Source organism: Ambystoma mexicanum, chromosome 6q, assembly GCF_040938575.1.
Source record: "Ambystoma mexicanum isolate Mex_15411 chromosome 6q, UKY_AmexF1_1, whole genome shotgun sequence".
Taxonomy (NCBI): domain Eukaryota; kingdom Metazoa; phylum Chordata; class Amphibia; order Caudata; family Ambystomatidae; genus Ambystoma; species Ambystoma mexicanum.
Genome location: NC_090937.1, coordinates 87432728 through 87460293, shown reverse-complemented (window position 1 = coordinate 87460293; position 27566 = coordinate 87432728). Strand labels below are relative to the sequence as shown.

Below are 27566 nucleotides of genomic sequence, written 5' to 3'. Positions count from 1 at the left end.
GTTTCACTTATTACTTTTAGAACAATATTCTCTATCAGTCCATAAATATATACAAGTCCATAAATATATATAAGTCCATGGGCACATCCTGAAAATCCTCAAATTGGTTAAATCTACTTAACCAATAACATATACAATGTATTACATATTTCATTGTATAACTTCAAAAAACTTCAAAAGTGCACAAAAATCCTAAAACCCTTAAAATCCTCAAACCTGTTAAAACTACATATAAACAGTGCAAACATTTCTTTTTTTAAAACTACTTTAACCATTGTGCACTCACATTCCCTCTAACAGCATGCATTCTGAACCTTCCCAGCCAGGCCAGACACATAACTCACTAACACCTCAAACCTATCCATATACTCCATCTTAGCTTTATCTTGAATAATAGTAATACATATGCATATTTAAAACACCATAATACATTTCCTCACATACCGTGAATAGTTGCACTTCACTATTCAATGAGAAATGCAGGATTTCCCTTTAAAACATATACCAATAACATAGTGCATTTCTTTTTATGCTAAAACACCCATAACATTTGCTTTAAACTACTTCATACAGCATTACATCAATAACTATAATAACACACAGTCCTTAAATTGCCTGTTGTCCTGTTATCTTCTGAAGTTAACCAGCACCAACGCAGTAACTTGCATTCACATTAGTAATAAGAGTGTACCTTAAATCCATTAACTGCACAAAAAAACGCTACACTTAGACCAATTCTGCTCTTCACACCATCTTTCATAAACGTAGCTGCAGCTTCACTTTGCCATTACACTGGCCTCCGAATTCAACACAGGTGGCGTTATCTTCCTAATTCTCTGATGCTCTTCTCTGAAGCCGGCGCACTTATATTATCCTTGTACTCCTTGACAACATCTTGTTAAAAAAAACCTCGAAGATGGTGACACGCGCTGCACGTGACCATAAATCTTCCTGTTGTCATCCGTATCAGGCGTATTATTTCATTTTCTCTTATTTTCCATTGCGGTCCTTCCACACTCTTCTCGCATAGAGGAGCACATCTTGCCGACTCATGTAAACAGTAAGATGGTAACACGGAAGACCTCTCTTCCATGTACGTCACTATGTTGGCCACGTTGCTATGCCCTTTTTTCAAATGTATTAATCACTTCATACTACGCATCCGGATACAAACACCGGCAACGCTCCATCTGCAGTTGGCAGTCCTCCTGGACTGAAAAGAACACCCAAACCTCAGCGTTCTCAGCTCCAACATTACTAGCGTACATTCTGCTACATCATCATTCGCCAGGTAGGCTCTGCGCTGTAATGATCCAAGGAGACCTGACCGTTCCAACTGTCATAACGGCACATCAACAAGGACCCACTTCACTTTGGTAACATGCACACTTCAACCAAAAGCAATATGACACACTGCAGTGTCTCCGATTATCCAGGAACAAACATGCTGGTTCAGCACATTTCAGCAATAAAAAAAACTTGCTAATAATACATGCCTGAACAATCAGGCCAAGCACATGCTCATGTCTCCCATAACTTTAACAGTACCTTGAGAGCTGACCTTTAGAATTGCAGCAAATTTAAGCTTTCGGCTGCATGCCTACATGACAGGACCTGGGCTCACTTCACTCACTGACTGTGAGCCTTCTTCTTCATTTCGTCATTTCACCACATCACGGGCATTACTGGAGTCACTGGCCTTTTGCTTCTTCACCAGGGCCAAAACCTCATCTGGGCTGTTTTGTGACAACATCGGCGTTAGTAATTTCCTTCCTTCATCACATCGCAGTCATCTCTGGTCCTCTTCCAAAAGTATCCTCGTCGCCACTGTAGCATTTAGGGTTCTTCATGTACGCAGAGACCAGACAGAAGTCAGGTATGTATAAAAGTAAGTTACTTTATTTTGTTACAGGGTAAGTTATAGGAAGAGGGTAGGAGCACAAGATATATACATCATCACTGGTCTCTCTCCCATCCTGTGTGTCCTAACTGACTCCACTGGAACCTTGGTGTAGTGTAGGTTCCAGGATACTAGGCTACTTTCATCTGTGCACCAATACAAGCAGCATACTACACATACCAAGTAGGATGCCCACAAGGTTCCAGCTGAAACTGCGCTTCGCAAGATGTTGCACTTAAAAAATTACACAAGTCCCAGGGTATTGGGAGTTTGCAGCCCTGGGTAGGTTGCAGCTCTTCATGGGATGGCTCAAAATGTAGGTGGTCTTGAGACTGGTTATGCCCACCAGTCCATGGGAGGAAGTCATCTTTAAGAAATCTTTGCTGTTGCTCAGAACTCAGGGTTCGGTCTGCAGTGGTCACTCAACGGCTCTGGTAGTCGCTTGGAAGTTGCTGGACCTCAATCTAGGAATTGCTCTTTGGATCTTCACCCCAGTGGTCGACTCTGTTTCAGCTCCAGGACCCATGCCTTTTATGCAAGAAAACTGGCTGAGCCCACCAATCACCATACAAGCATCTCCTGCAAATCTAGGGGGTGGCCCTCAGAGGGGAAAGCCAGCCTGCCAGTTCAAACTGGTTCCAGACATGTACACACAAAGGCCATGGGAGTTTTGGGTACCTCCCCCATTTCCTGTCCTTTCAGACACTCAGAGAGCCTGGGCAGGACATCCAAGGGAAGGCAGCCAAAGACAAAAGACCCATCAAGACCTCCCCCAACCAGAGAAGAAGGCTCAAGTAAGACCAAGTCATCATGAACACGGCTTAAAAAAAGTACAGCCACCGTTTTATGCAAATGATGATACTAGTGTCCCCATCACAGCTGCGAACACAACCTGCGACAAAAGTCCACAAAAAGTCATGCAAAAACGTACACTGCCACCAGCGTAACAGTAAATAACATTTACTGGAACAGTGAGAAAAGGGATGTTTCTCCTCAGCATGGGGTGTGCTGATATTAAAAAATTAAATACGGGATGAACAAAAGGGTATCTCCCTGCCCTGTTAACATATCTTAACACAGGCAAAATGAAGAGGAAAACTCAAGGAGCTTCCAGCAACACTGAACAGAAATCACTGGGTGCTGCAGTAATAAAATGTAGGTGCCGGTAAACATGGAGGAAAGCATAACTCCATTACAACGTAGCCAAAAGAGGTAAAAAGGGCTCCCCAGGTTAGAGTAAAAGAATGAGTGAGTGTGGAAAACGGTTCCCATTCACACAGGAGAAGTAGCCAAAAATCCAGTAGTCCAGCAACAATGCTGGGGGACTCACAAAGTGGGAATAATTACACTCAAAAAGGAAATTCTACCTAACAATTACATGCAGGCAATGCTGTTCTTATGGCAAGATCTCCTTTGGCACTCCAGAATCTTGTAGATGTACAAAATTCTTTCTTTGCTGATGGAGGTGCTTTGATAAATGCAGCAAAATCAAATGTTATGCGTCTTGCACCAAAATTGTACTCAGCAAAGTGGATTGTTTTCTCTGACTCTGCATTTCAAACATGTAACGCTTCCGATTATTTCAGTTTGCGTTTCACCAAGTCACATAGCTGGAACTATAAGGACCATGCAGATGTTTGGGACTTTTCCTCAGCCATCAGACATCTGAGAATTACTTTCTGTGTAAAATTCTTGGTATCTCCTCTAGGACTTCGACATATGTTATGTTATTCATACAGAATTGGCTCTCACTTATCTCACAGAGTACATACACCCTAAACCTCCTGAGTTTTTTGGTCTCTATTTGGCTGAACCCAGAAGTGACTTTTAGAAAGGCTATCATAAAAAATTGACTACATAGTGATTTTGTCTCCAGTTTCCCTTGGTTGCTATATGTAAAAATAATTGTAATTGCTTTGGGTAGAGTCAATTGGTTTTACAACCATTTATGGATTGCTACAGATGCAAACAGTATTTAATAAAAGCATAAATGCGTACTTTTTGCTAATAAGAGAGCCATAAAGGAGGAATCTCAAACGATAGTGAAATCTTACCATCCATTCCAACCATCTGAAGGGCGGCCATTTTATTTGGACTATATAAATATGCTAAAAAATAAAGCTCATCTAACATGTTTCCGATTGGGTATTATACCATCGCAACTGTCACTGCAAATTGGATATCTGGAGAAAATACTTCTGCACTGTGCCTGTGACTGTCTTCCCCTGGAAACTGCGCTGCACTTTCTGTTACTGGTCCATTTTACAAAGTTCCTAAAAAAAAATATGTGACCACTTTTAAGGCTGAGGGATTTTGGAATGCAAGCATGCTTTCTTTTCCCAAAAATTCCTTTTGACACCAACAGTAGGTCATGTTATGGGAAATCCCCCACAGTGTGCCTGTGTCAATCTTTCCTTGTAAACTGTGGTGCATTTTCTGGGTTTTTTGTCCATAATTACAGGTTCCCAGGTGAAAAATGTATCACCACCTTTAAAAGCTGACGGGTTTGGGCCATGAAAGTAAGCTCACTTTTTACCAAGGATACTTTTGACACCTAATCTAGGCCTCCTTATGTAAAATTATCTGGGGATTGTTCTGGCGACTCACTCGGGATATTTGAAAATCTCGCCCATTGTTACTGATGTTCTTAGCTATTCTAATAAGTTATCTAATCATAATCTTGTTTGTTTTTAGGAAGCTTTTTTGGAAACTATACTTTTCACCAGGGGCGTTGCTAGGGGGGGGCTAAGGGGGCTATAGCCCCTGATCTTTTGGTTGTAGCCCCTGATCGAATCTCAGGAGCTACAGCCAAAAGACTGGCTAGCCCCCAGTCCCAACAGTTCCAACATCAGCCTAGCCCCGGGTCTTTTCCAGACCTAGCAACTTCCCTGCTTTTCACAATAAATTTCACTTTGACTTTGACTACTACTCTTGATTAGTTTGGTAAGCTATCAATGCTTCTCATTGGTGTTCTATGAAACCCCTCCTCCTCCGCCACCTCTTCCTGACTTTTGATTGGTTTTGCATCAGTTCTCCATTAGTCTTCCCAGATCTTTGTGGTGTCCCACCTTGCTTCAATAGATGATTGTACTCAAGTGCTCGCCCTATGTAAATGAATTCCCTGAAGCTTTTCTGAGTGGTGTCTTGGGATTTCGAATTGGGGTCCAGCATTTTGAGACTGTACAGAAGTGCCAGATCGTCCTTGTGGCTCCTCAGCTCGGCAAAGGTGCTAACGGTGCTACCAGCACTCATATCTTCTGCGCCGATATGCGGGCTGCATTAACTAAGGCTCTGTTTCTTCTATATGTCAGTCAGTTTGGGAGAGGTTGCAGATCTTGCAGAAGAGACTGGGTTCACCTGTGAGAGAACCCGTTGCTCGTGTATCTGTCTCAGAATTATGCACGAACGCTGGGGCTGCTGCACATGCCCCGGAATTGCAGTTGGGGGCTTCCCAAATGGCTGTACTGAATCATGAGATTGAGCGCTCACCTGATCTGATGGGAAGGAAATGTGGGTAAAGGGAAGTGCTGATTCATCATAAGGGCACCCAGATCTAACCCTTTACCCGAGCCATAGGTTGGCGGTGGACCTTGCTCCCATTATTACTATGCATGATGATGACCTGGGGAGTTGGGAAGGCTTCTGGGGACTCCCACATGCACCACCTCTGAGAAGCTCTTCACAAAGCTGGTGTGTATCCCCTGTATCCAGACCCCATCTTATTCTCAAAGGAGGATGGATCTATAATGTGATGTTGGCATGAGTGTAACACGTTTCATTCTGTATTCATTTCTACACTCACCCAGCTCTTATTCTTTCTGCTTCTAGTAGCAGTACAAAGGCCAATGGTTGCCTTGTTGGAGGGATGGGGGTGGGGGTGACAGTACCTTTGTGTAGACTCGCTCATCCAGTTAGATCTCTACACTCCCCTTTGAACAAACCGAGGCATTTCCAATCTTTCAAGGGCCAGGGCAATGAGTGCCAATGACCTGGCGTATTTTGCAAAGCTTTTTACTTTAGCCTGGGTCTGCTTAGCAAGGTTTGTAATGCTTAATGGGCAGAGTTCAAAGTTGTAACCAACGATCCATGTAGGTTGCAAAATTATATTCTGGTTTCTATCAACTCCAATACTCCCCCCGCCCCTCATCCTCCCCTACAAACATACTCACGCTGTGCTGTAGTTAGCCTGTTGAAGATCAAGGTATTAAGCAGCAAGACCCTTTTAGCAAATGACATTATTACCTAATAAAAAAAACCTTTTTACTGCTTTTACTTTTAAATGTTTGTATTTTTATCTTTAAAGGAACAACTAAGACTCGACTGCATTGATCTCTATTGCAAACTCCCTGTACAAAGGGAAGTAGGAAGAATGTTTAATAACCTTTTTTCTAAATCTGCCATTGACAAATATGGGCTGTATTCTTTTCGGGGTGCAGTGTACACAAGCATTAATGTACATTTTGCCCATATCAATCTATTATGGCAGTACATCTATCTATAGTGCACTTTTCTTTTGATAAATATATCAACCCCGTGCCAATAGTGTAATATGACAAAAATACATTTATTCGACTTCTGCATAATTCATATAATGTATCACTCGATGCCGAACCTCCATCCGCTGGAATGGCTGACCACCCCTTCATTTACGGCCACCAGCACACAATTCAACCCTTTCTGACTTAGAAAAGAAGGAGTTGCTTAGGCTCACCTGCCTTCTGGTCAATAATTGGTACCACATATCCAAGAAGCCCTCATGACGCCCTTTTAAATTATATTGATAATTCTATTCCCTAAAACAATAAATAATACGTCACACGTTTATCCAAGGAGTTAGTTGAGACACTCCTTGTTAATATGCAAAACAATATCAGGAACCTCTTATAACATAAATTTGCCATCGTGCCATATTCTGCGGTCTCTATAGCAACAGTTTCTACTCTTTGTGAATCAAGGCATTGATAACTTCTGAGTCCATCTCAGGTGGCAGAAAGCAGAAGGTGATCATGGGTCCTTTACATCTAGTAACTAAGGGTGTGGCAGCCAATCATGTTATGTCTGCTACATTCTCAATGGGTGAATACTAGAACTAGTTTGGTTGTAGAGGTGTACAGATTAGTTTTTACGGAATCAATACGTTATGCCCACGGGTCAATATGTGTTTTCGTGTCCAAAGTTCAATCCATTCTAAGGTACTCCCTGTTGGATCTGTGCTACCAGATCATAGATATGAGAAAAGGAGTGGTACCTCGAACAACTCGGGATACAAACAGGGGCACAGCATAAACAACCAAAAACTTGTCAAAACTTTCATGAAAAAATACCATTCAAGAAGTTACTCAAAATTCATTTAAAATAATTGTATTCCCAAATGAAAAAGCCTTTAGATAACACATTTATAGATAGAATTTGAATGTTGACAAAAATTATTGACAAAAGTTATAATTGCATTTTTGTTATGTATCAAGCATCAATTACGCACATTTTCAACAAAAAGGAATTTGATATATTTTTTTTAACAAAGGAACAGATAATCAATGTCTTTGGTTTTCAAAAAATGGTGTCCTGTGTTCTAATGGATGATATCCTGTTATCTAGACAGGAGATTACTATCTGAGTGAGCTTGAAAGTTCTGTGCCTATCTCATACTATGCGTTTCGGGCGTAAAGCCCTCCTTCAGGTATTGATATCTTGGACATTCTTTCTGAAATTGTAATGGAAATAGATCCATTTTAGTTCCAGAGTCTAAATTTAATTGTAGATTAAGACTAATGAAAGTTATTCAGAGAGAATTAATGGGTCACTTCACTGACCTGTAAAGGCAATCATATAAAGGGCAGGTTTTAGTAGCACACTGGCTCGAAGGATATGCAGATCCTGAAATTAAAAAGATGTAACCAGGATTACTTGGAATGTCTGAGGGTATTCCCACTCCTACTCCCCTTGGATCCTCTGCACATGTGGCCAGGGAAAGGCCATCGTTCTTGGATAATGACCCTGGGATGGAGAAGTGAGGAAGGATCACCTGGGTGGAGGGTCCTTGGGGATTGTGAGTGAAATATGTTGGGGAATTTTGTGTGCCCCAAAGACACAGGACTGCCTAATGTTATTCCTATATTGGGATCATAAGTGGCAAGCCGAAAGCCAGACCTGTTGCACACTAGGGTACAATTTATCTAGTTTATCTGTATTTCATTGGTGGTCATTTATTGGTGGTATTTCATTGGTGGTAGAGGCTCAGAATAGACTTACCAGGTCACCTGGAAACAGCAATATGGAGAATCAGCTCCTTATGATTTGACCCAGCTCATAGTATTTTGGTATACCTTGCTTTTTACCGTAGGCAGTAATAGAAAATACCTCCTCAGCTCTGTGCCTCTCTATGAGTTATCACAAGTAACTAGAACACACAATGAATAGACAACAGCTGATCTAATTCATTTCAGGTACTTTATAAGCAATTAGGGTTTATGAATAATACAAAACGACATGTGCAATGCAATGTGCTTAACATGACCTTTTCTGTAATTGAAGAATGAAAGCGCACATATCCATCTCTTGTTTCCCTTTGCACTGATAACCGATTCTATTCTTCAGGCTAAAACATAACTACGAGCACATTTCATAGCAATGCTTCCCCCACGCTAAAGAGTTTTTTCCCCATGATCACGCTTTTAGCGATAGTTGACCCAAACTCTGCTATCTTTGGCCTTGAAACTAAGCATCTGTCTTGGCACCACAAAGCCTTCAGTCGTGTTTGAGATCTGCCCCTTGGACGGTGAATAAAAACACATTGAAATAGCTACATTTGTAATTGTAAAAAGTTACATACATCTCACCCGTACTTTATTCTCACCTAAAGAATGCTTGAAATATTCACCAGCAGACTAAGCGAGAAATAGGTTCAGTGTGCCCTCAGTATCAGGACGGCTGTTTCTGCCTCAGTGCACCCTCCTTTCTCTGCAGCAGGACAAGCCCAGCAAAACACCAGCCAGATCCTCAATCAGCAAAGGCCTCCAAGAGACATCCCCTGCAACTCTCTCTGAACTTGCCTTTTAGGGCCTCTTTCTATGATCTGCCCCTTGATGTATGATTTCTTACAGAAAGTGTAAGCATTGCCTGCCCCCGACTGTGATGTCACATGGCAATCAGATACCACCTCCTCTGACCAAACCTCTTGAAGGTTTCAGAGAACATGTGTTTTGCCAAATCAGCTTTATTTCTTGCATTTTTCAAGCAATGCTGCACAGTCTGTGCTGGCAATCTCGTGCAATGGGCCAATTTGTACCAATAATGTGTACCAATGTTTTGCATCAATGAGCTATGGACTGAGCTGCCTTTACTATTAGTAAGAGATTTTCGATTAGTAGGTTAGGGGTTTTAATGGTAAGTCGTTGTTAGTCTTAAATTTCATTGCAACTCAGTCCATGCTATACCATGGTGTGGCACTATGCTATGGTATGGCTACCATGCAAAGCTAGGTTCAAATCCCCTTCTTTAATTGTCTTATATAAATCCACAGTACTGACTCACACAAGATGCACATCCGAGTCTCACACCTCACACCTCTTGCTGTCAGATTCTGAGTACTTGATAAAGTGCTGCCCCAGCTGAAATTTGGAGCCTCACTTTCCCTACATATTACCCCCTTTGTTTCTGTTGAGACCTGGCCTACCTTCCTACAGAAACAAACAACAATCTCGGCTACTGTTTCATCCAAATGTGTGATCTTGTGCAGGCCCTAAGAAAATAAAAAATTCTCATGCTTTCACCTCAGGATATTCTACACCAGATACATTTTCATGTTATCAAATGCCATGCGATTTGCACCCAAAATGTTCAAATAGCATATGTTTTTGAAATTTTTATGTTGTTGAGATTTTTGAGATTTGTTTAGTTTTGTGAGACTTTTTTATATTCTACATCTTCTGGTATTTTCTTTTAATCACCTTCTTCTTGGTTCTTTTTTTAGTGATCATTGGGTGTAAAAAAAAATAACTTCAACTCAATTTTTTATTTCTTTTTTTACCAATAAATTACCAATACGCTAGAAATACAAAGTCCTTCCTCTACAAAGAAAATGAAAAATGTTTAAAACATTTATGATGTTGTCCACATTGTCCATAGTGTCTATTCCATGACTGGATAGCTACATCAGTCCAAGCTTGTAAATGAATCCATTGTGTTGGGACAAACTTCCAGGCATGCCAGAGGGCCACTAGGAGTTTGCAGACTCTTGGAAGGCACAACACCTTCCACAGGACAAACAGAGGACTCAGTCAAACGGCAAGTTTAAACTGCGGTGTATTACTGCAAAACCAACTGGGATCAGTACAGGGACAGAACAAATCTGTGGACATCTCAACTTCTGGCTCGCAGCCAGTTTTGACCTAGAATTACATCAGAGTGATGTCACAACCTGGGCCCTTCTCCAGAAACACCTGGGATTGGCCGTCAGGAGCCTAATGACCTATGTGGTCACCTATATGTGTTATTCTACTTGGTCTCCCATGTCAGGTGGCTGGCCTGGTCCATCCCCAAGTGACTATCTATAACAGTGTTGCAGTGTTGCAGTGTGAGAGTCTTACCATCGGTTCTTGCCCGTTGCTACCCACCCCCAGGATACTGAACTGTGATTGGCTAGATGTAACGCCCACCTGGTTCCCACGGGGGCTCTGATCTAGTCTGGATTACTGCGGCCTCTTCTAGCGTGATGCACAGGACCCGGAACACCGATTGGACAGGACCTCCAAATCGTGCTTCCTGGCCCGTAGGAATATCCTTCTGCAGATGAGAAAGGGGATTAACAGTCTGCAGAATGGTGTGCTAGCTCCCCCCTCTCTATTCCTCCAAACCTGGTTTAAGCTCACCTTATGGTTTGGAAGGTTGAACTCTCCATCCTGCTTCTGGTGCAGGGGCGCGCGTTCGTCTAGTTACTTCACTGGTTTTCAGAATGGCTCTGGCAAAATCCACTTGACTTTCCTGAGCGATGCGCCGTAAGTATGAAAGTTCAAAGTTTAAGTGAGGCCCCCTTTATGCTGTCTTTCTCACCTGTGATCTGTCCTTTATTTCAGGTGCAGAATGAAGGCGATGCGTCGAGGGGTTAACCTGTCGAGGTGAGTAGTAATGAGGGCGATCCCTCTAAATGTCCTTATCATTCCTCTGAAATGTCTCTAGTCCTTTCCCCATAGGGGCCGGGGTACGGTACCTGCCAACGGGGCGGCGCCGACCCGAAATGTGGAAGAAAAGCCGGTAAGTATTATGGCTGTTAATCAGGCTTTCCTTCTGTGTGTCCTTCTGCTCACCTTTTGTTTCTTCCTCTCTCCCCTAGGTGCAGAGATGTGGCGTCCGATGCTGACAGCCGCGATGGAGCCGGGAGATGTCTCGAGGACAGGACAGGTGAGTGAAGCGTGGCGCTGCAGCGAGCAACGCGATGCTTTTAAATTGAAGTCTTCCTTCAGGGATGCTGGCGAGAAGATTCCGGATGCAGGTAAGAAGCTTGAAATAATCCTTGGTTTTCACCTTTCTCTTCTCTTCCTTCCTTGCAGGTCTTCCAGGTTCAAGTCGGGCGTGGCTGTAGTCCAGGAGCAGGAGCAGACACGGTGAGCGTTAAGCTGCAGGAAGCAGAACAACGTGAAGCATGAGCTGCTGTCTGGGCGTGGCTTAAATAGCCTCTAAAGAAGTCCCAGGTATGTATCCTTCCCCAACTAGGTATGTATCCTTCCCTGGCCACGCCCGAGTGAAAAAATAGTCCCTATGAAAAAATAGTCCCTTTCAGGTCTCAGGGAGGCCTGAAGCATGCAGCATGGTCTGCATCAGGTAAGTGCACAAAACACCTCCCTTTATGAGCCTGGCGCCTATGGCACCAGGACTGATGTCCAACATGAGCCTGGCACCAAAGGCGCCAGGACTGAGTCCAAAGAGACCCTATAAGGGGCCGCTGGGCTTTTACCCGAGGGCATGATGCCTGCTTCCGGGGGTGCTGGGCTTGGCCTGATGCTCCGGGGGTAGGCATCATGACAGCACTCCCCCCCAAGGCCCCTCCCAAGGTCGTTCCTTCTGGAGGTTTCGGTTTGTTTGGGAAATTCCGATGGAACCTTTTTACCAGCCGAGGTGCATGTACGTGATCACTGGGTTCCCAAGACCTTTCCTGAGGCCCGTACCCTTTCCAATCAATTAGATAGAAAAGCTTTGATTTTAAGATTTTGGAATCCAAAATGTTCTTTACTTCGAATTCTGGCTCTCCATCTATCAGGATTGGGTCTGGTGGCTTTATTAATCTGGTTCCTGGTTGTACTGGTTTCAAAAGTGACACATGAAAAACGGGGTGAATCCGCATGTTGGCTGGTAGATCGAGCTTGACTGCTACTGGGTTAATTATAGCTTTGATTGAGTAAGGGCCTAAATACCTTGGATTAAAAGTTCGAGGTCCCTTGATTGATAAGTGTTTGGTAGCCAACCATACTTGATCCCCAATTTGGTACGGAGGCGCCTCCTTTCGATGTAGATCTGCATTCTTTTTGTATTTCTCTTTCGCATGTTGCAAATGTGCAGTTGCATCCTTGAAGGCTTGAGTTATCATAGAATGCACATGATCCACTGCGGGCATTTCAAGGCTCGAAGGTGAGTCCAAGTCTGAAGTACGAGGGTGATGTCCATATAGGGTAAAAAAGGGGCTTTGACCCGTTCCAGAGTGTATTGAGTTATTATAAGCATATTCAGCCACCCACAGAATATCCTTCCAATTACCCTCTGATTGGTGCAACATACATCGTAGAAATTGTTCAAGGGTCTGGTTCGTTCTCTCCGTCTGACCATCGGTCTGTGGGTGGTGGCTGGTCGAGAGTCTTATGTCGATTTGTGCCAGCTGACAACACTTTTTCCAAAAATGAGAAATAAACTGGCTTCCCCGATCGGAGACTAGTATGGACGGGAATCCATGCAAACGGATGATATTCTCGAGGAATTCCTTGGCAAGAACAAAGGCTGAAGGTAATCCTTTCAACGGAATAAAGTGGGCCATTTTGGAAAATAAATCCACCACGACCAGAATAGTATTGTAACCATTACAAGAGGGCAGGTCCGTGATAAAATCTAGTGACAGGGTGTGCAAAGGTGCTGGTGGAATGTCTAAGGGCTGAAGAAAACCGACGGGTCTTGTCTTTTGACCTTTGTTTTGGGCACAAACTCCACAGGACATCACGAAAGATTTAATATCCTTTCGCCAGAAAGGCCACCAGAATTGTCGTCTAACCTTTTCCTCAGTTTTGGCAATGCCAGGATGTCCTTCCATCAGGGTGTCATGATGACGGGAAATAACCAGTTCTTGCAATTCCTTTTCTGGCAAAAATAAGCGTCCTTGGAAGTAAGGTAAGCCATCCTTGACTGAAAAGTTAGACCCCTTTTTGATCCAATCCTGCAAGGCTGAAGAGTCCAGGACTTGTTTTACTCGTGCTTGAATGTCTTCAAGGGTTTGTAAAGTGGTTATTCCCAAAATTCTTTGTTCGGGAATTATCGGCACAGGTTCTGAGTTTGTGTCTATTTCTTCCATTCCAATTCGGATAGAGCGTCCGCCTTACCATTCTTAGAACAGGGGCGGTAGGTGATTACAAAATCGAACTCAGCAAAGAACAAAGCCCATCGGAGCTGTCGAGACGATTGGGCCTTGGCAGTTTTTAAATATTGTAAATTTTGGTGATCAGTGATCACGGTGATGGTATGCCCGGCACCGAGGAGATAATGCCGCCAAGCCTTAAAGGCGGACTTAATGGCTAATAGTTCCTTATCGGTAATCGCATAATTTATCTCCGGCGGTGAGAACTTTCTGGACCAAAATGCTATGGGGTGCAGTTGGTTGGTTTCAGGGTCTCTCTGAGACAGGACAGCTCCCATGGCTAAGCTGGACGCGTCGGTTTCGACTATATATGGGAGATCAGGACGCGGGTGCTTCAAAATAGGTGCGGACGTGAACTTAGCTTTCAACTCCTGAAAGGCCTGTTCGGCTTCCTCGGTCCATTCAAAACGTTTATTTTTTCCCAAGAGTGCAGTGATGGGTTGCACCACACGTGAAAACTCTGGGATAAACCTGCGATAAAAGTTGGCAAAACCAAGCATGCTTTGGACACCTTTCACTGAACTAGGTGATGGCCTTTTGAGGATGGCATCCACTTTCCGTGAATCCATTCGGACCCCTTTAGGTGTCAGGATGAATCCGAGAAACTCAACCTCGGTGGTATGGAAAACACATTTTTCCAGCTTGGCAAACAGTTTGTGCTGGCGCAGTTTCTCTAGGACGGCCCTGACATGTTTTCTGTGATCAGATTCCGAAGAGGAGTACACAAGAATGTCATCGATATACACGATAACACAGACATCGATGAGTTCCCGAAGGACATCATTCATGAAGAATTGGAAGGCAGCAGGCGCGTTGCACAACCCGAAAGGCATCGCCTGGTATTCGAATAGTCCATATTTTGTACGGAAGGCCGTTTTCATTCGTCGCCTTCTTTTACTCGTACCAGATGATAAGCCCCCCGGAGATCTAACTTGGTGTATACGCAAGCGTCCTTCACCTGGTCAAGGAGTTCAGGGATCAGAGGCAGAGGGTAATGATTTTTAACAGTTATCTGGTTCAATGCGCAGTAATCGATACAAGTCCTAAGGTCGCCCTCTTTTTTAGGCACGAATAACAAAGCTGAAGATGCCGGGGACTTTGACGGGCGAATGAAACCATTGGCGAGGTATTGATCTAAATATTGTCTCAAATGCAGATTCTCAGGTTCAGTAAGGGCATAAATCCTGCTACAAGGGGGTTGTGCACCGGGCACCAGATCGATTTGGCAATTGTACGATCTGTGGGAAGGTAACGTGTTGGCCTGTTCCTTTTGGAAGACGTCCTGAAAGTCTTGGTACTCTGGAGGTAGTTGCACGGGGACAGAGGTTACTGATGCTAGATTAATCTTTGGATTTTCTGGGTAGCAGGTTTGTGCACAATCCGGGAAGGTTATTCTCTTCGCTCGCCAATCAATTCGAGGATTATGTGTCTCTAACCAAGGGACTCCGAGAATAAGCTGAAACTGTGGAGCCTTGATCACATCAAACACAACTGCTTCCCGATGGCCATCTGGACCTACAAATGTCACCTCAGCTGTGGAATGTGTTACCGGTCCAGAGGCAATTTCGGTTCCATCTACAGTGGTGATGACATATTTGCTGGTTTTAGGACGCAGAGGGAGGTTTATCCTAGAGACCAATTCTCGATCCACATAGTTTCCTATAGCCCCGCTATCGATGTATGCCTTTATAGCATGCAACCGTTTTGGCTGTTCCGGATCTATGAGGACCATTGGCACAATGAAATGCGAGGTCTGAGAGTTAGTTTTCAAGCTCGGCAAGCGGACCCCTACGCTTGCCGGGCGTGGTCGTTTCCCGATACAGAGTTTCCATGGATTTTATCAGCGGCTCCTACCACCTTCTTGGGCGGCTTAACCGGGCAATCTCGTAGAAAGTGTCCTGAGGACCCACAATAAAGGCATAATTGCATCTGTCGTCTTCTTTCCCGTTCTTTTTGAGTTAGGGGTCCTTTAACTCCTCCGATTTGCATAGGCTCCGAGGCATCAGCCCCCTTGGGGTTAGCATGGGTTTTGGCCCACACCCGGGTTTCAAACTTGGACCGATCTGCTTTTCTGTTTTGCAGCCTGTGATCCAACTGGACCACTTAGTCTATATATTCAGTGCATTCTTGGGGCGGATTTACAACTTGTGCCAGGACATCTTTAAGTTCTCTGCGTAGACCTCGATAGAATAACGTGATTCTTTTATCCTCTGGCCAACCAGTTTCCACAATTAGTCTATTGAAGGTTGCAATGTAGGATAGAAGGTCTTGATTGCCCTGTTGCAGAGATAGAAGTTCGTCATCCAGAGCCTGTCCCTGGGAATGTCGAGCAAATAACCTTTCCATGCTTGTTTGAAATCCTTGAAAATCACGAAGAATCGGGTCATCTTGAGTTACCAGTGGGACTGACCAATCGGCAGCACAGCCGCTGAGATATGACAACACAAAGGCTACCTTGGTCTGATCATTAGGGAAGGCCCCGGGTTTGCATAGGAAGTGCAAACGACACTGATTCATGAATACGGCGAATCGTTTGGGGTCCCCAGCAAAGCGTTCGGGTGGGGCCAGCGGCATGTTTGCAGGTAGATTAATCAGCACAGGGTTACTGGAAACCACAGGAGTGGGGTTCCCCCCGGAACCGGGTAAAGGAGTTGTCCAGCTTGACCTTGCAAAAGCTGTCTAGCCAGGTCATCAGTCCTTTCCCTTGTTATAATCACTTCTCTTCTGAGAGCATTAGTCTCTTGACGAGCGGTGTGTACCTCGGCCCGTAATTCCCCCAGTAGTTGGGCCAGTTGGTCAGTCTCAGAAGTTTCCATAGCGCCTGGGTGGGAATTTGTAGGGAGTCTTCGCGTTCTGTAACGCCCACCTGGTTCCCACGGGGGCGCTGATCTAGTCTGGATTACTGCGGCCTCTTCTAGCGTGATGCGCAGGACCTGGAACACCGATTGGACAGGACCTCCAAATCGTGCTTCCTTGGCCCGTAGGAATATCCTTCTGCAGATGAGAAAGGGGATTAACAGTCTGCAGAATGGTGTGCTAGCTCTCCCCTTCCCCCCTCCGTTCCTCTCTATTCCTCCAAACCCGGTTTAAGCTCACCTTATGGTTTGGAAGGTTGAACTCTCCATCCTGCTTCTGGTGCAGGGGCGCGCGTTCGTCCAGTTACTTCACTGGTTTTCAGAATGGCGCTGGCAAAATCCACTTGACTTTCCTGAGAAATGCGCCGTAAGTATGAAAGTTCAAAGTTCAAGTGAGGCCCCCTTTATGCTGTCTTTCTCCCCTGTGATCTGTCCTTTATTTCAGGTGCAGAATGAAGGCGATGCGTCGAGGGGTTAACCTGCCGAGGTGAGTAGTAATGAGGGCGATCCCTCTAAATGTCCCTATCAATCCTCTGAAATGTCTCTAGTCCTTTCCCCATAGGGGCCGGGGTACGGTACCTGCCAACGGGGCGGCGCCGACCCGAAATGTGGAAGAAAAGCCGGTAAGTATTATGGCTGTTAATCAGGCTTTCCTTCTGTGTGTCCTTCTGCTCACCTTTTGTTTCTTCCTCTCTCCCCTAGGTGCAGAGATGTGGCGTCCAATGCTGACAGCCGCGATGGAGCCGGGAGATGTCTCGAGGACAGGACAGGTGAGTGAAGCGTGGCGCTGCAGCGAGCAACGCGATGCTTTTAAATTGAAGTCTTCCTTCAGGGATGCTGGCGAGAAGATTCCGGATGCAGGTAAGAAGCTTGAAATAATCCTTGGTTTTCACCTTTCTCTTCTCTTCCTTCCTTGCAGGTCTTCCAGGTTCAAGTCGGGTGTGGCTGTAGTCCAGGAGCAGGAGCAGACACAGTGAGCGTTAAGCTGCAGGAAGCAGAACAACGCGAAGCATGAGCTGCTGTCTAGGCGTGGCTTAAATAGCCTCCAAAGAAGTCCCAGGTATGTATCCTTCCCCAACTAGGTATGTATCCTTCCCTGGCCACCCCCAAGTGAAAAAATAGTCCCTATGAAAAAATAGTCCCTTTCAGGTCTCAGGGAGGCCTGAAGCGTGCAGCATGGTCTGCATCAGGTAAGTGCACAAAACACCTCCCTTTATGAGCCTGGCGCCCATGGCGCCAGGACTGATGTCCAAAATGAGCCTGGCGCCAAAGGCGCCAGGACTGAGTCCAAAGAGTCCCTATAAGGGGCCGTTGGGCTTTTACCCGAGGGCATGATGCCTGCTTCCGGGGGTGCTGGGCCTGGCCTGATGCTCCGGGGGTAGGCATCATGACACTAGAGCTGACATCCCCAGGCCTTGGATCTGCAAAGGTTCTCAGCTCTTGGTGTACCTTTTCAAGTTAATAAGAATGTGTCTGCATTGTAACTTCTGTGCACCACCTTAGTCTATGAGAGTGCTATTTAGCTCAGTGCAACACTTGTCTCACATTGTAGCATCTTTGTTGCTAGCTTCTGTCTGGTGCATTAGATTGGCTCCCTTTCTCAGCCCTGGTTGCTGTCCATTGTCTGCATCGGCCGGGTCACATGTTTCGAGACCATGATATGGAGCTGTGCAGCTCTGAATTATGATGAATTATTCGCATTTACTGCAGCTGGGGCTACTGTCATTCAGGGAATTAAATTGCATCCGTATCTAATGACCTTGGCAGTGGATCCTGCCTCACACGTTTTGCTCTTGTCCAGCCTGAATTCAGCTCAGCTTGATCCTCGCTGAGAGGCCTAAACCATAATGCGACTTCTACAATGTTCGTGCTATTCTATATTCTCAATAGGTTAATCACACTTGGTTCTGTCAGGTCCCATAGGTGCTCCTGCAGTTCCATAAGGTTATTTGCTTATAAGCATCTGCAAGCTTTGCTCAGGATCTCTTGCTTCTTGCAGTTTCTGCATTGCTGCGTTTAGCTAATGGAAAAATAATAAAAGCAATGACAGTATGTATATGTATCTGTCCTCACTAAAGAACTGTACAATTATGTTTTTCGTGTATTTGAGTGTGTGTATGTGTCTCGAAGTGCGGCTGGCATGTATGCTTCATGTCTAACGCCGGTAAGTCATTGTGTCTCTAACGACGTCAGCAACATGGCTTCTTGGTGCTTTAATCAATAATGGCAATTGAGGTGTCTTTAATTGCAGCCTGGGGCTCCTCGTCCACTCTGGGGTAGCTGTGTACCGCACCTGCCCTATACGGCTGGCTGAGGGGGTACCTCTCGACATACTTGTCAATCATAGGAGCACTGAGAATTGGTCCGAAATAGTATGGGCGATCACAATGTCTTCTGGCCTTCTTCCGTGTCATGTGTCTTATAGGAGGGGCAGGAGGGGGCAATCTTCCCCATGCCTCTTCAATTGGAATCAATGTTTCTGTTGAAAACATCTTACTCCCAAAATGTGTGTTCCATCTTAAATTGTTTGTGAAACGCAGATGAATCAAATCAAAGAATAATATAGGATGCATAATACGAAGTGCAAGATAACAGTTCTATAACTTAGTGGTGCCCATCACAAAGCCTAATGATGAATTTTGAAGCTGGCCTGTGTCCATGCCACAACTTTCCTGAATGTGAAGAAAGCTTCCATCCTTTCTAAGTGGTGCATGGGGTTTTCCATCCATTTAGGGGTCTACTCGGTTTCCAGGGGTCCATGAACCTTCTCCTAATCCACGGAGTGCTGGAGAAGTAAGATGTTAATTTCTAAATCAAAAGAGAAATAGAATGATTAAGAATCAAATACACCAAACCGATTCATTTTCCCTTTCCTTTGAGGTTTACCTGAAATAAAACTGGATTAAGCAACATAATTTATCCAATATATACCATGATGGTATTTGAACTAAGGACATTTCGCTTAGAGACGTCCTTCTAACCCAGACCCTAACATATAAGTGTTAACACTGCAAGAGGTCTGATGGAGACCTATTTGTGGAACTCTGAGAACCCAGGGGTCTGAGAGTGGCCTATCCATTGAATGCTGATAATAAAGAGGTCAAAAAGAGGCTTATTCATTTAATGCGGCTTATCAAGAGGTCTGAGAGAGGCCTATCCTGAATGCTGGGAACCATGCGACCTGGGGGAGATCTAGCCTGAATGTTGAGAGTCAAGAGGTGTAGGAAAGACCTCTGTGGTGATATGAAAAACTGGATTTTAGGGAGAGGTCCAACAGTGCAGTAAGACGTGTTGAAGAAACCTGGCAGGACAAGCCAATAAAAAGACGGCGGAAAGGCCTAGAATTGAATTCTGGGGCAAAAAAGGCTGGCAGAGGCCAAAAGGTGCATTGTGAAAGCCGGAAGACCAGGGAAAGGTCAAACTGTGAGTAATGCATAGGAGCATCCCGGGATAACCTTCTTTGAGTTACTTCTTATTTCATAGAGTGAGGTTAGACATTTTTAGAATACGTTTGGAACTCTTTTGTTGGCCAGAGATTTCGAACTTAACGTTTAAACATAGGGTTAGCCAGGAAACTAAGGACTTGCTAAAACAAGGTTTGGATTTTTTGTTGGCCGCCTCTTTGGAAATTGTTTTGTAGCTTAAGGTGTCTCTGAAGGGGAAGGGATTTGTAAAGGATACGCCAGGATACACCAGCGGGATCGGACTGGCATATGGGGCAATGTCCGAAGGGCATGCTCATCATACTTGTGTGGGCCAACTTTTTGGCCAAAATTGGACAGTATGTGTTATTTCACTGCATAGCTAGTTGTTTGCCTAGTGTTGCTGAACAAATATTCTTTATAAAGCACCATTTGCAACACATTTTCCTGAAAGTCTCCTCCCGCCCTCCGGGGGTACCACTAAAGAAACAGATGCTGTTGCCCACTTTTTCATAAGAGCCAGGGCCACCTGTATGCCCCAGCCCACCCCTGTAGGTTACAAACTGGATTATTTTGTGGAAGCCTCATGCCTGTTACTGGTTCCACTTGGAATACCCCACCCACCACTCTGTGTTGTCCCATCCCTGACCGTTTCATTTACTGTTTTGTTTTCATTTGTAGACTTTCCCATGGTTCTTGTAGGCCTTTGCCCACACCTCTTGCTGGGCTTACCAAGAAATAAAGACAACTTTGAGATCGCACCACTCTTATGTCGCATTTCTCATTTCTCGTCCTTCCTACGGCCTCCCACCCCCAAGTCCTGGGAACTCTGGGCTAACCCGTTTTAGCCCTGGCAATCTGAGGTGAGGCCCCCGGCTTTGTGGAAACTCTGAAGGTTAATGAAAAGATGTTGGCTGCATCACAGACACATTGACCTGGGAGGGACAGTGTTTACCAGAGAGAGTGTTCGAAGACACATTGGGGAATATTGAGGGGGTGGAACATGGCGTCAGGAAGAGAGAATGCACGTTTAATACAAGGATATAGTAGAAAATGAGCAAAGAGGGTGATTGCTCATCCACTGGGGAGACAATGGCCGATGTAGCAGAGTACCACAGCGCTCATCAAAATGCAGCGCACGATCATTCAAAGTGTTGTAATTAGTTGTAAAAAGGTGTGCCTCATGTTGAAGGAATTTAACCCTGCAACTTTTAAATATTTATTTACGATCCTCCCGCCATTGCAACTTCTTGTTTGTTGTTAATTTGAATGCTAGACTGTTAAGCAGACCATCTAACTGCAGTTTCTCAGTATATCATTCTATCCTTATAGTCATGAAATATTTATGATTGGTACTTGGCATTCCTTTATCTACCAATCAGTACATGACAGTGATGAACTCATACATTTTCATCCCAATGAAGTCATTGCAACTTTTCACAGATCATGTCAAAATTCTGCTTCAGTTTGTTCCAAATTGTGTTGTATTGTAGTAGTCATTTATATAGCGCCTTTTCCCATTTGTATCGCCTCGAAGCGCTTTTGTTCCATATCGCTGCTGACTTCTTTGAGCTTTTGACTTCTCAATAGCAAAATCAAAACTGCAATCTCTGACCAAGACCTGATGGCCGACAACACCAGCCGCTTCACCTGCAAGGGCAAGCAGATTTACCACTTCATGGGCACCAGCACCTTCTCGCAGTACACAGTGGCCGCTGAGACATCCGTGGCCAAAATTGACGACGCAGCCCCTCTGGATAAAGTGTGTCTGATTGGCTGTGGGTTCTCCACCGGCTACGGGGCTGCAATCAACACTGCCAAGGTAATGCATAGAACAGTGACGCAGTGTGTTTTGAAAGTAATAGCGCACCTCAGATTGCTGAAGCTGGGGGAGATCCTGAAAAATGTATTCCCCCCATGGTTTGCTGTGCACGTGCAACCAGACTTTTAAAGAAATTGCAGCTGCACAAGTGTGGGTCCAGAAACGTAGTACTGAAAACATGTGGTTTTGCAAAGTAACCACAGTGCAACGCGACTTGCACTGTAAGCTTAATTGATCCTATATTTTCGACGTTTGTAAAAATAAGTTGTGTTTTTCACTTGAAATCGTCAGGATGGAGGCCATTATCTGTCCTTGTTGCGAAACCAGTGGTAGGGATTGGCCAAATTAGCCCTTGCAGAGTGAAATTGGCGCCATTTTCGTCTGCTTTTCTCACAGTAAAAAACGGCTTCTACGCATCGAAACTGGCAAGCCTTATCCAGTGGGCCATCATTCCTCCTTATGAGTCATGGCTCTCAACTGACAGGCTTTTGGCGGCAAACAAAATCCTCTGTTTCCAACCGCTCTATTTCAGGCACCCAGTGCCCTGGAATAGTTTTGCATGTTTTTCTAGGGGGTGCTCAATTCCTCTGGTGCGTCTTTTAAATGCAAAGTGGATCGGCTTTAGTCTTTCCGCTGTTTTACAGCTGAGAAGTGTTTTGATAGCCTCATTGTTGTGTAGTGACCTCCTGTATGTGTGTGTGTCTGGTAAGGGAAGGAGATGTGTTATGTAGTGGCTGTCTGTGTAAAGCTGTCTTACTGTGAGCCTGTGATGTCACATGGAATGTCACTGTGTGGATGGTGGAATGTTTATCTGAGGGTTCCATACTGAGGCAGTTAGAGCTCCCCTGCCTGGGTGATGGGGCCAGTGCTGATATAGTCCAAACTCTCATGTATTTATCCTTCCTATAACCATGTCCTTAAGTTCCTGTAATAAACCTAAGATGTAACCAAGAAAGCCTGCAAGTCACTTCCTAACAATGGCGACGAGGATGTCTTCAAAGATGAATCCCGCAGAATAAGAAGAAGTTGAAGCCTGAAGGAGCCTGCTGCGGGGGGGTGCAGGAGAGAGGAGGACAAAGTGGTGGTCAGCACTGCCCCCACATACAAGTAAGAGACCCATCACCCAGGGCCAGGGGGGAGGAGCAAGGAAGTCCCATTACAGGCGCCCCTGTAATATGTGAAGCCCCTAGCAATGGATGTGTAGACAAGGGCATTGTCACAATCCCGGAAGATGTTTGCAGCTGCAAATGAAGGCTGCTTATTTTGTAACGTGAAAATGAAGTGTAAAGCTAACCCGGCAGTCTGAGGCTTGTATGGGTGCCCCAGAGAAGGGTGTCTTATTGTGGGGAAATGAGATCACTCATACCAGGAGCGCCAGTGTGTGCAGGAAGCTTTAAATCTACCTTGATTGTCTGAGGGAATGGAGTTGGCCAGCCACAGCGAATGTCCCGGCTGGGTGACGGTTGGCTGGAGGAGGTCCGTACTGCTCCATTGTAGCGGTGTGACTGATGGCGTCACAGAGTACGCGGCAGGAGTTGGTGGACAAATGCGTGTCATGCTGATGGAATTGGAACTGGTGAATGTCCATATCAAGTTACGACGCTCCCCGTCTGTATGAAGAGCATTGTAGTGAAGTTTCGAGTAAAGAACCTGTTAGAACGTGGTTCAAGACGTGCTGACGTCCAGATCTGCGGATAGCGAGGCCGTTTGTGTGAAAGTTGGCCCGTGTAAATCTATACATTCCCGTGGAGTGGGGGAAGTGGCGCCGGTAGCCGGTAGAAGGATATAATGACTTGGCGCAGATGTCCAAATGGAAGTGGATCTGTGGAAGAGAGTCTCTGTAGGGAAGGAAGACACTGTCCATTGCGAGGCAGATTGGTTACGTCAGTTGAAGGACTCGAGCAAGAGTGCGTTTTACTCTGTCCTGTGGCTGAATTCGTGTTGCTGCAGAACTATCTCGTCGCACTGCGATTTTTTCCCACATGGACAGAGAGACAATTAGAAATGCGTCACGTCCATGAACAAGGGTGGAATGCGTCTCGTTCGTGCACGAGAGCGAAGAAGGAAGACCTGAGTCCCTGAAAATTAATATATCCTTTTGTGAATTTTGTTTTGCTAGCTATAATGTCCATCTGAAATGCACTGCGGCGCAGTTATCGCTGTTAAGATGTGAAGAATGACTGCGGGTGTAGATAGTTTGTGGATGAAGTCATATAGAAGTTTATGTGACATGGATAATATATTTAAGATTCAGGGTCATTGGTGTGGAAAAGTAAGTTTTATGTGATGTATAGAGCATTTTTTTTTTGTGGATTTTCAGGATGGACATTTTGGACACTTCATGGACGATATAGTTTTGAAGTTGTTTGCATTATAGAGTAAAAAGGAGATGTCCAATTTTGAGGATTGGAGTGCTGGATGAGAGTGCTAGATTTAATCATTTTGAGGCATTTTAGGGTGCGTTGCAAATGACAACAAGGGTTATAGACCTTATTACATGTGCTTTGGGTGTTTAACAGGATGTGTACTGAGGTTATTATGAAAATATGCACTAGCACTAACGTTTTTGAGGCATTTTAGGTGGGGTTAGAGACCAGTATGGACTTTTAGGTATGTTGTGGTCCTACTTAGGGTCATAAAATGGCCATGGACTTGTAGGACTACACAAGTCAGTTTAGGGTCATAACCTGGCAATGGACTTTTAGGGCAGAGATGTTGAAACGTATGCTGTTCTAAAGTTTTGAGTTGCATTTACATTATACTACAGTCATAACAATACATTTAAAAGCTGTGTAATGCAAAATATCTTATGCCTGAGTTAAGGTTGACTGTGTAATGGATGCACAAAGAAAGGCATGAAGGTAATATGAGGCAGGTTGTCACTCAGAGGTAGCGCCTTTGGTGTAGGTGACACTGTGGTTATAATGAGAAGTAGCGCCTCTGTTGTGTTTGTGTCACGATTGGTATTAGCATGAGGTAGCGCCTCTGGTGTGAGTGACATTGTAGTAGTACTTAGAGGTAGCGCCTCTGGTATGTGGGTCAAGATTGAGAGAGGTAGCGCCCCTGGTGAGTGTGGCTCAATTGGTATTTGAGGGAGGTAGCGCCTCCGGTTAGTGTGGCAAAGTTGGTACTGAAGTTAGGTAGCGCCTCTGATGTGCGTGTCACTAGGGGGTTTGAGGGAGGTAGCGCCTCTGGTGTGAGTGACATTTTAGTAGTACTTCGAGGTAGCGCCTCTGGTATGTGGGTCACGATTGAGAGAGGTAGCGCCTCTGGTGAGTGTGGCTGAATTGGTATTTGAGGGAGGTAGCGCCTCCGGTTAAAGTGGCAAAAATGGTACTGAAGTGAGGTAGCGCCTCTGATGTGCGTGTCACTAGGGTGTTTGATGGAGGTAGCGCCTCCAGTTTGTATGCGAAGAATTGTAGTGGAGAGAGGCTGCGCCTCTGGTGTGCATGGACCCAAGTGTACGTGAGGGAGGTAGATCCTCCGGCTTGTGGAACATTTTGTTGTGCGAGAGGTAGCGCCTCTGCCAGTACGGAGTAGGGCTGGTATCAAAGTAGATTAGTGTCACGTTGGATTGTTTCCACAAATATTGAAAGGAGGTAGCGCCTTCTTTTTGTGATATTTTTTCTATATTTTTTCTATATGTTGCTGTGCCAAAGACTGCGCTTTCCCCAGACAGTCTGTTTGACATGGTACTCTTGTAATGCTGTTTTGGGTCATCAGTAGTCAATTGCCGGATACGCAGATGGATTTGGGATGTCTGGCCAGTATCCCATGGTGATCTGTGGTATTTGAATGTATTGACTGATCTGGTTACACCTGATAGGCTGTGTCTATTTGGAATTCTGTATTGCTTTGCCTCTGTGTGTGGGTGTGTCTGGTAAGGCAAGGAGATGTGTTGTGTAGTTACCTTCTGTGTGTGTGTCTGGTAAGGGAAGGAGATGTGTTGTGTAGTGACCTCCTGTATGTGTGTGTGTCTGGTAAGGGAAGGAGATGTGTTATGTAGTGGCTGTCTGTGTATTGCTGTCTTGCTGTGAGCCTGTGATGTCACATGGAATGTCACTGTGTGGATGGTGGAATGTTTATCTGAGGGTTCCATACTGAGGCAGTTAGAGCTCCCCTGCCTGGGTGATGGGGCTAGTGCTGATATAGTCCAAACTCTCATGTATTTATCCTTCCTGTAACCATGTCCTTAAGTTCCTGTAATAAACCTAAGATGTAACCAAGAAAGCCTGCAAGTCACTTCCTAACACTCATCAAAGACATGGATGCATGATTTGCGTCTTTCTCCTTCGTATGCAAACTCTGTCTTGAAGACGCCCTTCACTGGCAAGGGTTTCTTGCACCCATAGGCGTACAGCTGTATCGACTTGTGTTGTAGTGGCGGACGTGGACAGAGCTTCTCATAGCAGACTGCGGGCATCACATTGACGGTGGCACCCGTGTCAATCATCATTTGTGTGGGTTTGCCATCAGCCATCATCATGTATGTTGGATGGGTGTTCTTTCCTCATTTTTTCTTGCTGTAGTGTGGTTTTATGTCCGACATTATGTGCACTCGTTCTCTCCACGGTTTCTGGTGTTGTGATGATCTGTTGGCAGACGACTCACCGTCTGAGTGCTCTTCTTCGCCGCTGTTGTCTTCGTTGTTTGCGTCCACTGCTCGTGCTCGTGCTCGTCCTCTGTCTCTCCGTTGGTGTTGCTTCATGGGGTGTCTGCTGCCGTGAGCACTGTCATGCTTGTTCTCACAGTGGGAGTTTCTGTGTCGGTACCCCGGCTGTCCTGTGGTCCTGCGGACAGGTTGGCCGAGGGGGTTGGAGCTAAGGCATTCTGCTGGGAAATTATTGAGTTTTCCACATTTGCGGCAGGTAACTCCTATTGTTGGGCACGGTTCCTCTCTGTGCCAGGGTCCTCCGCACCACTTGCAAGACTCTGATCGTGTTGGCTTCGGGCAGGCTTGTCTCATCCTTTTCCGAGGGTGTTTACAGAGCTGCGCTGTTTTCCCGGTTCTCAGAGTCTAGTGGCAGTCGGCTGATCATGGTCTCCAGTGCGGCTAATTGTGACTCTGTCTGTTTCCATCGATGTCCCATGGTAAGTATGGATTCTAGTGGGAGGTTTGTTTCTGACAGTATCACCCTGCGGAGCTTCTTTGACGAGAGTCCATGTATTACCTGCTGGCGAACTACAGACTTTTCATCTGGGAAGTCGCACCCTTTCGCCATTTCTCACAGCCGGCTGTGGAAATCATCGATCTTTTCATTCGGCCGTTGGCGGGCTTGGCTTATTTGAAACCTTTTAAAGTCTGGGTTGAGTTACGGCTTGAACTTCCTGGTTAGCACCATCTTTGTTGTATCATAGTCATCCTCAGTGCCCCTGTTGGGTAAGGTGTTGAATAATCTCACTGCAAGGTTCTGAGGCCTTGCATTACTTTGTGTTAAGTTTGAACTGTTGTAGCCACAGCTCCAGGCCCATATGGATCGAAAGGCTTCATGAAAGTCTCCTGAGGTGAGTCTAGCCAAGTGCTGTTGTCAGGGAGGGTTCCTTGGGGACCTGCTCTCGTGGCGAGGCATATGGATCCTCCGCCATGATGACTGGGGGTTGTCGCTGCTTTGCAGGCTGTAGGCAGGGTTTGGGGCTGGTTGAGACAGTAGAGTGGGTTACCTGGTGTTCAGTGTTAGTTATATTGTTTGAAAGTTCCTTGCTCCCTCTACTGGGTGTGTTTGTACCTAGTGCCTGGTCTCTATCTGGTCAGCAGAGCCTTCCCTGGACTGGGAGCAAGTCGTTCTCTCTTGGGGGTTGTGCCGAGCCAGTATAATGTATTGTTGCTAGTTGATTGTTCCGTGTTTCTTGTGCACAAACGGGTTGCCTCTCCTGCCCTACGTGGGCGGTTCTGCCTTTCCACAGTAAGCCCTCTGTTAGCTGGCACGGCTCTGCTGAGTGTTTGGGCGAGTTT

General features: G+C 45.3%; 1 protein-coding gene across 1 annotated transcript in view; it reads left to right on the top strand.

Annotated features, from left to right (window-relative positions):
- LOC138515796 (all-trans-retinol dehydrogenase [NAD(+)] ADH4-like) overlaps nucleotides 1-27566 on the top strand; it is a 176158-nt gene that overhangs the window by 88367 nt on the left and 60225 nt on the right. The window contains exon 5 of the mRNA XM_069630522.1: nucleotides 21382-21613. Coding sequence (XP_069486623.1) covers nucleotides 21382-21613 — 232 coding nt within the window. The remainder of the gene's footprint in view (nucleotides 1-21381; nucleotides 21614-27566) is intronic.